This window comes from Gossypium hirsutum, chromosome A01 (assembly GCF_007990345.1).
Source record: "Gossypium hirsutum isolate 1008001.06 chromosome A01, Gossypium_hirsutum_v2.1, whole genome shotgun sequence".
NCBI classification, from domain to species: Eukaryota; Viridiplantae; Streptophyta; class Magnoliopsida; order Malvales; family Malvaceae; genus Gossypium; species Gossypium hirsutum.
Genome location: NC_053424.1, coordinates 118,510,564 through 118,521,594, shown reverse-complemented (window position 1 = coordinate 118,521,594; position 11,031 = coordinate 118,510,564). Strand labels below are relative to the sequence as shown.

Genomic DNA, 11,031 nt, shown 5'->3' with positions numbered 1-11,031 from the left:
ATTGTTCAAAAAAATAAAAATATAGGGACTAGTTTTAGTAAATGAAAAATATAGAAAAACTATGTTAAAAGAAATAGAGAAGGAAAAAAGAGGGAGAACTAGAAGAGAATAGAAAATAAAGAAAAAAAAAGTTAAAAAATATAAAAGAAAAAATTTAAATTGCTCAAAATGAAAAAATATAGGGACCGATTGTATAAATTAACCTAAATTTTTTGTTTGAAATGATGATTTAACATACTATGTCAGCTTATTGTTACACCGTTAATGGAAAGTAATAGGTCAATGACTAAAATGTTACAACGCAATAACGTAAGTGACTAAAACATAATATTTCAAACATAAGTAACTAAAATGTAACCTGAGGCAAACAAAAATGACTATTTTGATAGTTTACTCTTATTTAAAAATTTACCTCAAAATCGAAGCAATGTCGTTTTAGTTCTTGATTCCTTTCTTGCTATGTTGTAAATTTATGAAAATTCGATGGGTAAATCACATGTATCTATGACATATTTTAACCATTCATTAACCATTAGATAAATGGTAAGCTACATTTGATGTCATTACACTATTAGTAAGTTTATGCTTTAATCACTCAACTTTAAAAGGTTACAAAAAAGTCATTAAACTATTTAAAAGTTTTTTATTTAAGTCACTATGTTGTTAAAATCGCTGCTATATATAACCTTCTCTCTTTGTATCGCCTGTACCAATTGAAAACTCTCTTTCCCTTTCTCTTCTACAGTTTAGTTTGTTTTTTTTTATAAAACAACTTTAAACGTCATGAATCAATAAACCAAAATTTAAATAACTTTCATTTTTTATATTTGACACTAACGATTAGATCAACTTAGATCTAATGTATGTACTATTTGTCGATGAGTATTGATCCAACGTACCAACCGCTGAATCAATAACTTAGAGCTCACTAGTTGGACTTAAAAAAAAACTTAATAACCTAGTGATTTAAATAAAAATATTCAAATAATTCAATGACTATTTTATAGCTCTTTGAAGTTGAATGACTAAAATGTAAACTTACCAATAGTTTAGTGACGTTAGGTAAAATTTACCAAAAGGAAAATACTACGGGATATATTAATTTCAAATTAAGGGAGCCGTAGATGAGAAGTGAATCCACGGTTCAAAAAACACACTACGTGAATCGATTCACTAACCATTAGATAAAAGAACACTCCTCTTACATTTCCCAACCAATAAAACCAAAAGCCACGGATCACCGATACTGCCGTTGGATAACATTCCAATCCAACGGTCAATATCCTTTCCGCCATTCATAACCCAAAAACACACAATCCAAGAAAACAAACCACCCTATTTAAATCCCATTTCATATCCTTCCCTCTCAAGCATTCAAGCAAAAAGAAAAAATCTCAATTCCCTCTAAAAAAAAAAGCTTCGATTTTTCAAAAATGTCAGGCCGTGGAAAAGGAGGCAAGGGATTAGGAAAAGGAGGAGCTAAGAGGCATCGGAAAGTTCTCCGAGATAACATTCAAGGCATCACTAAGCCGGCGATTCGTAGGTTAGCTCGTAGAGGCGGTGTGAAGAGGATCAGTGGCCTGATCTACGAGGAAACTCGTGGAGTTCTCAAGATCTTTCTGGAAAACGTTATACGCGATGCTGTTACCTATACGGAACACGCTAGGCGTAAAACTGTTACCGCTATGGATGTTGTTTATGCTCTCAAGAGACAAGGAAGGACTCTTTATGGTTTCGGTGGTTGATTTTGGGTTTTAGGGTCTTTTTTGTTGTAAATCTTTCGTTGCAACTGCTTGTTGTAGGTTTTTCTTTGTTTGGATTAATGTATTTTCGTTTCGATGAAAATTTCGCTCCGAAAGCTAATTGGGTTTATAAATATTTGACATTTGAAATTTTGAAATTTTAGTGTTCGTCCGAAATTATGGGTATACTCGATTATCTGCATTCCGATTTCTTCGAACAATCTGCTTATTGTCGTTAATGATGAATGTGGCAAATAAATTTATTAGCCTTTCCCACTAAAAATCTTTGTAGATTTGAACCGTAAGCAATTTAGTTCCCCAACCTTTTTTTTTTCAATTTGGTACTTAAAACTTTTTTATAGATTCAATTTGGTATCTAAATTTATTACTTGTTATATAAATTATGCAAAATATTGTGTTATAATTTTTGTTATGCTCTTAAATTGAAAGAGATTCATTATTTTCAATTAATAAAACAATTAATTAAACAAATAAAATTAAAAGTAATTGAAAATCTAAAATATAAAAAGTTAACATATCATTTGTCACTTGTATATCATACTTAGATTATTTTTGTTATCTCAGTGTAGTAGAATAATTTGTAAAATGTTTGACAGGTATAAATCGAAAAAAGAAAGAATAAGTACCAATTTAAGAAAAAGAGTTTAGTTCAGGTATTAAATTAGATTTCTTAAAAGTTTAAGACTTTAAGTATCAATTTAAGAAAAAGTGTCAACTTTAAGTCTAAATTAAGAAAATTTGTTAAGTTTAAGTACTAAATTGGACCTAAAAAATTTAGATATTAGATGTTATATTAAATCTAAAACTTAAATAGTTTTTTTGTCTGATCTTTTATAGTGATCATTAGATTGATTTAGGTTGAAAATAAAAATTTAATAACCCAATGATTTAAATAATTTTTTTTAAATAACTCAATAACTATTTTATAATTTTTTAAAATTAAATAATTAAAATATATATTTATAAATAATTTAGTGACATTAAATATAATTTACTTTTTCTTTTTTTTTTATTAAAATGTTGAAGTGGGCTAACTTTAGTGTCCTTCATTGTTGGAGTTGGGCCTTCTCCAACTTGGAAAAACTAAACCTTTGTTTTCCAACAAGAATTTGCAAACTTTTTGTTTCTTGATTTCTTAACAAATAAAGAAATGTCATTTTCAGATGGTTTGAAAGAGTTGAAGTTTATTGAATATTAAAAAAAATTATACATTTGTTGATATAATGTACTTAGTTGGAGGTAGTGTTGTCTATGGGTTGGGTCGGGCTAAGTAAAAATTTTAGGGCTGGACTTGAGCTTAAAATTTTGTCTAAACCTAATTCGAATAAAAAGGTTAAAATCTGAGTTTGACCCATCCTTATTAAATTTTTTTATATAGAAATAAAGTTAAAAATATAATATATCGAGTACACTAACAACATTAAAATAAATGTTTTCCAATAAATAGAAATTTAAAATAAAAATACCTAAATAACACTAAGATAGTACAAATTAGCAAGCAAATATATCTAAAGTAATAGTAAATAAAATAAGAGTTATATAATATCCAAACAATAACAACATAATAGCAAAATGATAGCAAAATAATGAAATAACAGTAAAAACCACCAGTAGCTTTTTTTTTCCTGCAAATTCAGGCCAGGCTCGGGTTAAAAAAAGCTTATTTGAGGCTTGACTCATTTAAAAAACTGGCCTTATTTTTTTTGCCAAAATCTATTTTCAGGTCTATATTTTTGCTCAATTTTTTTCGCTTTTTAGGTGGACTCGACCTGACCCATGAACAAATTGAATTGGAGGTGGGTGAGACTTTTTCTAGTTTAGTTGTTGAAGAAATTGTAGTTTAGTTGTTGAAGAAATTGAGTGTTGCAACGAAGAAAAAACGATCATCATATGTGAAAAATTGTCAATACCAATAGTTTCATCACATGCTTAATGAATTTTCAAAATCAAAACATTTGTCAACAAAATGGTAAAATAGTTCAACCAAACATTGCACCATATGAAATTGAATAGAAATTCGAATGCTAGTGTTTGGTTTGGTTTATATACAGTTTTATCAAATTCCATTCCATTTTGATTTAGTCCAAATTTTGATTCACAAAATAAACATCGATAATTATATGAATCAAATAATTTTTCTTAAAATTAAAATGATAAATCGAACTGAAAATACCATAAAAATATTTAAATTGAATTTAACCATAATCTTAATTGAAAAACTACAATGTCAATTGTTAAAATTACAGGCTAGCCTGATCCGAGATATAGATTTAAAATTTTGCCTCGTTGAATATTTTTCTCTCCCTTTTTTAGATGGTAAAGTTGTGTATTTATGTGATATGATTAATGTTCATTGATGTGATATCTTAGGTAAGTTTCATGCCAACATGTTCTCTACCCTAGTTTTAACATGTGTTTATACGATGGAGGTTGTAAAAGTCCATTTTTGCCCGGGCCCATACCAACAAAATAACCCAAATAATAAAACCCAAAACCTAAAATCAACCTAGCCCAACATCCAAGCCCAATCCCAAAACCCTAGACTCCCACTTGCCTCTTCCCATTCTCCCATGTTGTCTGCCACCAGCACCACTCCCACTCTCCCATGCTGTCTGCCACCACCATGCCTTTTGCCGCACCTGCAAACAAGCAAAGGAAAAGGACAAAAAAATGGAGCAATAAACATTAACAGAATATTGTATTTTTGGCTATAAAAAGCCACAAACAAAATCGGACCAGGGGAAAAAAAAAAGAGAAACAAAAAAAGGAGGGGGGGACTTTTGTAACAAAAAAAAGAGAAGATTCGGCTTTTGAAAAAATTGAAAGAAATAAAAAAGGGGGCTTTAGAAGGTGATTCACCTTGTTTTTTTCGTTTTCTTTATTTTCGTTCTATTTCGGTTTTTCTATAGTATTTCTTTCTCTTTTTTATTATCATTCAATCAACACACATATATATAAGATAAAAAAATAAAAGTAAAAAGGAGTTTACCTGTTTCCGGCGGCGGTGGAAAGAGGAAGAACCGAAAGGTCTCTTTCGATTTCGGCCCTTTTCGCCGGGATTTCGGCTTTTCTAACCCCAGATCTGGACTCTATTCGCAAAAAGGAGAAAAAGGGAGCTTTTTTTGGTTTTCCGGCCACCGCGAACGGCGGCGTCGTCGCCGGCGTCCGGCGACCGGTGCGATGGCCGATGGCCGGCAAAGGGGGCTCTTCCTCTCTTTTTACGGACACAAGAACAATAAAAACATGAACTTTGAATCGGAGAAGTAATTTTCGTTTCTTTATTTTTGTGTGTTTTTACATCTAGTTTGATTTCTTTTTATTTCTTTCTACTTACGAAAATAAAAACAAAAGAAATAAGGAGAGGAGAAACTCACCGGAGTTGGCCGTGACCGTGCCGCCGGGGTTTCTCTTCCATCGTCGGCCGTCGGTCTTGGTGGCGTGGTGGCACTCAAGGTGTTAAGAAACCCAAGTGTTGGGTGTTTGAAAAAATGGTGGTTTGAAAGAAGGCAGAGCCTTTTTCCTCTAGCAAATTCAAAAAGTGAAGGAATAAAAATATAAAACATTTTTGGTCTTTTTTTCAATCATGAACGGCGCATTAGTGGGGAATCTTGCACATGCTTGTCCTTAATGGGTAATTTATGCATTTAGTCCCTCCATCTTGCGTTGAAATGCAATCAAACCTTTTATTTTTTTTCGATTTGGGCCGCGAGTTTTGTTTCTGTTTCAATCAGGTCCTTTGACCATGTATGGTCCTTTGCGCTGAAACGTTGCACTCTAGGACTAGGGAATATTTCCCTTTTCAGTCCTTCCCTTTTCGCGCGCCTCACATTTTAATCCTTTACTCTATTTCATTTTTGATTTCAGCCCTGAGATTTCGTTTCCGTTTTGATTTAGTTCTATTATTATTATTATTATTATTATTATTATTATTACCTATTTGTTTATATTTATTTTATTTAAATTTTCGGCACATATATATACATATACATGCGTATATTTTTGTGATATACATACATTGTTTTTATAACATATATACTTATATAGTTTATATATTTTACATATGTACATATCTATATATCTATATATATATTTTCGTTTTCCTAAATATATACATATTTATATATAATCTTTATAGTTTAAAATATACTTTTTTTATAAATCCGTATATACACACATATTACTATTAATTTATATACATACATATCCTTTTATTTTATAAGTATATATATTTTTATATGCACGTACATACATATTTTTGTATATCTTAATTTACATAAATATATATATACATTTTCAATATATTTTTTAACATGTATCAAAATTAACGTATTTATTCGTATACATACGTATATTTTCATTATTTTTAAACTTTAATTTGTACATACATACTTTCTTTTATTTTCAACATATATATATACTTACTTTTATATGTATTTTATTATTTTCATATTCCATAGTTTTATACACCCATATATATGTACATATTTTTATATATACACATTTATCGTTTCTTTTTATATATTAAAATATACTTTATACATTTTGTTAATTTATATATATACATATTTTAGTTTATGTCTATATATATCTTTTTATATTTAATTGTATTTGTTACTTATTTATTTCATTTTCGTTATTATTTTGAATGAATGTTTTAATTTATTTGTTTATATATATTGTTATTTTATATGATTGTAGGTATGACTTCTATTTATTTTATATTGTTGCTATTGCTCGTATTATTTTTTATTTTTATGTGTATTATGATTTTACCACGTATAACAACAATGTAATTTGCTTTCACATTTTTTACTACGATTTTCGTGTTTTATTTTACTCGATATAACAAAATTTGTTTTAAAAATATTTCGTATTTAGAGTCGAAAGGATCGTACTCTAACTTACTGGGTTTCGATTTTCATAATAAATCTAAATACACGAATCTTTTCAAACTCAAGTTTTTAAACGATCTCGGGAATTAAGAAAAGATCGTGCCCTAACTTACTGGGCCTGATTTATTTCTAAAACCAAGATAATAAAATATCTTTTAAATAAGCATTTTTCATCCGCGTATCGGGAATTTGAGACATTGTGTCCTAACTTACTGGATATGATTCTCTTTCTCGAATAACGTGAAATATCCCCTTTTTCCTGAAAATTTTCAACGTTTTAATACAAGGATCGTATTTTTAAAATTCTTCAAGGTTCTCAATTTTTGACATTAAGACATTAAGTAATCAACTAGGTACCAATTTTGGACGTATCGAGGGTGCTAATCCTTCCTCGTGCGTAACCGACTCCCGAACCCGTTTTTCTGAATTTCGTGGGCCAAACTTGTTGTTTTAATAAAATCAAACCGTTTATTAAAAACAACCCCTCTTCGAGGTGATCCAATCGCACCTCATAAAAAAAAGAGGATTGGTGGCGACTCCCGTTTCTTTTTTTCAAAACCCAAGTCAACCCCATTTTCATCCTAAAAAATGGTGTCAACAGAGGTTTGCCTATGCAATGGCCTGTGAGCCCACATCATGCAATTTCATGTGTAGGTGTGAGTGCCTTATCTGCGAACCCATGATGTCAAGCGAGCTCGATGTGTGAACCGTGTAGAATCCGACTTGAACCCAATCGGGTTATGGGTCAGTAATAATAAGTATCATAACATGCCCAAACTCACATGTATTTGTAAATAACTAATTCAAGCCCATTTTAAACCCGTCAATATTAATTTAAAAAAAATAAATTTATATTAATTTTTTATTTTTTATTTATTAAAAAAATATATATACTACTATAGCTTTAATTTTTATATGTTATAAATTACATAATATAAAATATTAAAAATTTAAAAAAATAGATCAAAATTGATTTTTTGCTGAAACCCATTTTTCAAACATAATATTTTTATTCAAATCTTCTTAATTTTTTTTTAAAAATAATCTCATTATAAATTATCATCATATCTGCTCTTTTTTACTCAATACCTAGAACAATTCATAGCCCCTCCCCAACTCAATGCGCTTCAGTGCATTTGAATTCACGTCCTCCTGAATTAAGATTCAATTGACAAACCCAGTTATAATTAAAATCTCTAGGCGTAACGCATAGTTGATGAAGAAAGATGAAATTATGAAATGGGTTGGGATCAATGTACGAGGGAAAAAAAAAGTGGGAAACAAGATTATTAATAATGTCATTTACCTACTTAATGCTAAGCAATTATACGTATATAGAACAAAAGCAAAGACTTTGTGGTTAATATTAAAAAAAGGAAAAGAAGCTAATCTCTAGTAAGTAGTCATTGAAAACGTTTTGAAATTAAGAAAACATTGTAATAGAAACTAGAGTAAATGCTGTCAAAAGGTAGGCTCACATAAAATATTAATACTCCATAAATAGACCATAAGGAAGATATTCAAGCGATTCAAGAAATTGAAAAGGAGCAACATGGTTCATATGTGATCCGTAATATCAATGAACTTCTCTAATATGATTGGACAATTCGCTTAATACATGTTTTCAGAGAAGGCAACAAGATAACATATGGTTTGACAAAAATGACATTCTCAAGATCTTTGGGCAAATTTATATTCATACAATTCCCGAATAAAATTCTTCAATATCTGCGTTTGATGTAGTTTAAACTCATTTGACTAATTATTAAGCTTTTAATATAAAATTTGATTGGCATTAACAACATCAGATAATGTCCACAGAATCATCATATAATAATAAAATATTTTATTCAAATTTATAATTAAATATTATTTTCGAGTTTCATCCTTAAAAGACTTAAGTAAATGACGTGGGAATCTCTTTATTGTTCTAATGGCCACTACATAGATAATTAATTTGATCTTATAGATGAATACAATTTAATAATTAATTTTTCATTGGTAGTTTACAACAACAAATTAGAAGATTCATCTGTTTTTTTAGGATAAGAATATGAAGTCATTTTGTAACAAATCATTTACTTTTATTATTATTATTTTCTTCATATGAGATCAAATTTGGTGATGAGGTAATTTTTATTTAAACATTGAAGAGGGTTGACTATACTCCACCCCTTAATCAATATTTACAAGAAATCAAATAAACATCTTTATATAGACACAATATTTTATTATATTTAAGCAATATAGGATATAAATATTTATATAAATTTATAATCTCTTACCTTTTTATTCTGATGTGAGATTCATTCCCCCAAATAACATAAAATTTGAGACTAAATTTAATACCTAAAAACTAAAGACAAAAGCTAAACTTTGTACAATCATAAACACTACGAAAAGTGAATCCAGTGTGCTGGCCTCATAGCCAGGGTGTTCACTGCCTCAAGTGTAACTTGGGTAGAGGCGAATTTAGGGGGGTTGGCAGGGGCCCCGGCTCCCCTAAAATAGAAAATTGTTGTTTTGACCCTTTAGGAAATTTTAAAATTTTAAAATTATGAAAATTTAATTTAATTATTTAAAAATTATAAAGACTTAGACTATTAAAAATTAAAATTTCATTTCGGCCCTCCCTAAAAAAATTTTCTAGCTTCGCCCCTGGGCTTGAGTTTCAGTCGCGCTAGTCGTGTTGCTGTTAAAATGTTGCCCTTCTCTTATAATTCACCAAAAGAATAATAATAAACACTAAGAAGACATATTTTCCAACAAGTTAATGTTGATATTCAACATTTCCCTCAAATTTGAGTACGTTTAAGTATGTATTTTCCACTAATTTAAGAATTTGGAGTTTATGCGTAGTTTAAAAATTGTATTAAAAAATTCTTAAATTACTTATAATAAGTAAAATTATATTACTAAATCGAATAATTAAATTGTTAAAATATTGAATTATATAATATTATCAAACTCTATAAAACTAATTTAGTTTTACAGTAGTGAATTTTCTCTACTTTGCCCGTAATTTTTTTAAAAGAGTTTTTCATATAAAATCTATATGTTCTTATTTTTTATTTTTTTATTGTTTTGTGATCGTTCTACTGCTATTATCGACGTTTATTATAACAACTTTCGATAAAATTTGAACCTTAATGTTCAATAGACATTTTCAAATATGCCAGACTATTTTTTAAAATATTCTATTGGAAAGATCGTATCTATTAGGGCTGTTCATGAAAATTTCCCCATCAATTACATTCTTTGTTATAAATTTCGATAATTTTAAGCCAAAGAATAATACATTTGATTTTTATATATAATTAGATAAAAAGTATGATTAATTTTCATTAAGCCATTGCTTTTACACCATAGAGTCTACGTTGTAATGAAATGGACCTCAATCAATGGCTTTAATCCAAGGTTATTAGCTTTTGTTTTAACACTATGGACAAATTGTTGGATTAATTTTTGTCCAATTTCTGACCGTTTATATTCTGTCGGCCTCAAATTCGAAAAATTAATTAATAAGCACTATGAACGATGAAACATTAAACTTATAATTAATTGGATGATTCATGCACACGTTTTAAAGTACATTAATTAATGTTATTTCATAGGACCCCGTTCATATGTAGAAGAAATTACAGCGAAATTATCATACATTTTCAATGCAATCATTCATAATTAGATAAATTAGATGAAAATTACATAGACGACCAACAAATTGTTTACTCTATACCTATATTCGGATAATTGAATTTGAGTGTAATTACTCCTAATTATATATATGTGATATGTTTGGGTAAGTATTATAATTAGTAGATACTATTGAATTGAGCGTAATTAGAACATCTGAAGTACGCTTTTCAATTTTTAAGCAAAGTGTGAGAATTGGGGTAATTACAAATAATTGTTCTCAAATCCAATTACTTTGTTGTTCTAAATGTCGATAATGGTAATAAAAATGATCACAAAGTAATAAGAAAGAAAAATAAGAATAAGTAAATTTTATATGAAAAACTCTTATCAGGAAAAATCACGAGTAGAGAATGAAAAATTCACTTATATTGAAAAACAAATGATACAAGAAGAGTTCGACTATACCTATTTTGCCTCTCTATTTTATTTCTTCAACAAATATCGGGATTCAGGTCACACAAATCTAACATACCTTATGACTTTTCAAACATACGCTTTAAGTTTAAAAATTTAATTTAACAAAAATAGGATGTTAGAGTAATTAAATAAAATTAAATAGCTTAACATGTTATATATATATGATGATGACGATTTGATTTTTTGATATTTAATGATTTCTTTCTCAAGTATTATTGATTATTTTTTTATAATAATTAATATTATTTTTTAGAATTTAAAAG

General features: G+C 28.6%; 2 protein-coding genes across 3 annotated transcripts; one reads left to right on the top strand and one right to left on the bottom strand.

Moving 5' to 3' along the window:
- The first annotated feature begins 1,221 nt into the window (after positions 1–1,221).
- LOC107957992 (histone H4) lies at positions 1,222–1,900 on the top strand. The gene has a single exon (XM_016893631.2). The coding sequence runs from the start codon at positions 1,434–1,436 to the stop codon at positions 1,743–1,745; it is 312 nt and encodes a 103-aa protein (XP_016749120.1). The 5' UTR covers positions 1,222–1,433; the 3' UTR covers positions 1,746–1,900.
- A 2,033-nt stretch (positions 1,901–3,933) lies between these two features.
- On the bottom strand, positions 3,934–5,577 carry LOC107961275 (uncharacterized). 2 transcript variants are annotated; one of them, XM_016897450.2, is made up of 3 exons: positions 5,138–5,577; positions 4,753–4,977; positions 3,934–4,402 (listed from the first exon to the last, which is right to left on the bottom strand). In XM_016897450.2, exons 1-3 carry the CDS (start codon positions 5,176–5,178, stop codon positions 4,270–4,272), a joined length of 399 nt encoding a protein of 132 aa, XP_016752939.2. In that variant the 5' UTR covers positions 5,179–5,577; the 3' UTR covers positions 3,934–4,269. The 2 variants fall into 2 exon arrangements, with proteins under 2 accessions (XP_016752939.2, XP_040971443.1); XM_041115509.1 differs by lacking the exon at positions 4,753–4,977 and having other exon boundaries at positions 3,986–4,402.
- Between the last annotated feature and the right edge of the window lie 5,454 nt (positions 5,578–11,031).

Coding starts and splice junctions, on each gene's coding strand:
- LOC107961275 (XM_016897450.2), bottom strand. CDS start 5,178: ATGGAAGAGAAACCCCGGCGGCACGGTCACGGCCAACTCCG. Junction 4,978..5,137: donor CACGGTCACGGCCAACTCCG/GTGAGTTTCTCC, acceptor GTCCGTAAAAAG/AGAGGAAGAGCCCCCTTTGC. Junction 4,403..4,752: donor TCCACCGCCGCCGGAAACAG/GTAAACTCCTTT, acceptor GCTTGTTTGCAG/GTGCGGCAAAAGGCATGGTG.
- LOC107957992 (XM_016893631.2), top strand. CDS start 1,434: ATGTCAGGCCGTGGAAAAGGAGGCAAGGGATTAGGAAAAGGAGGAGCT.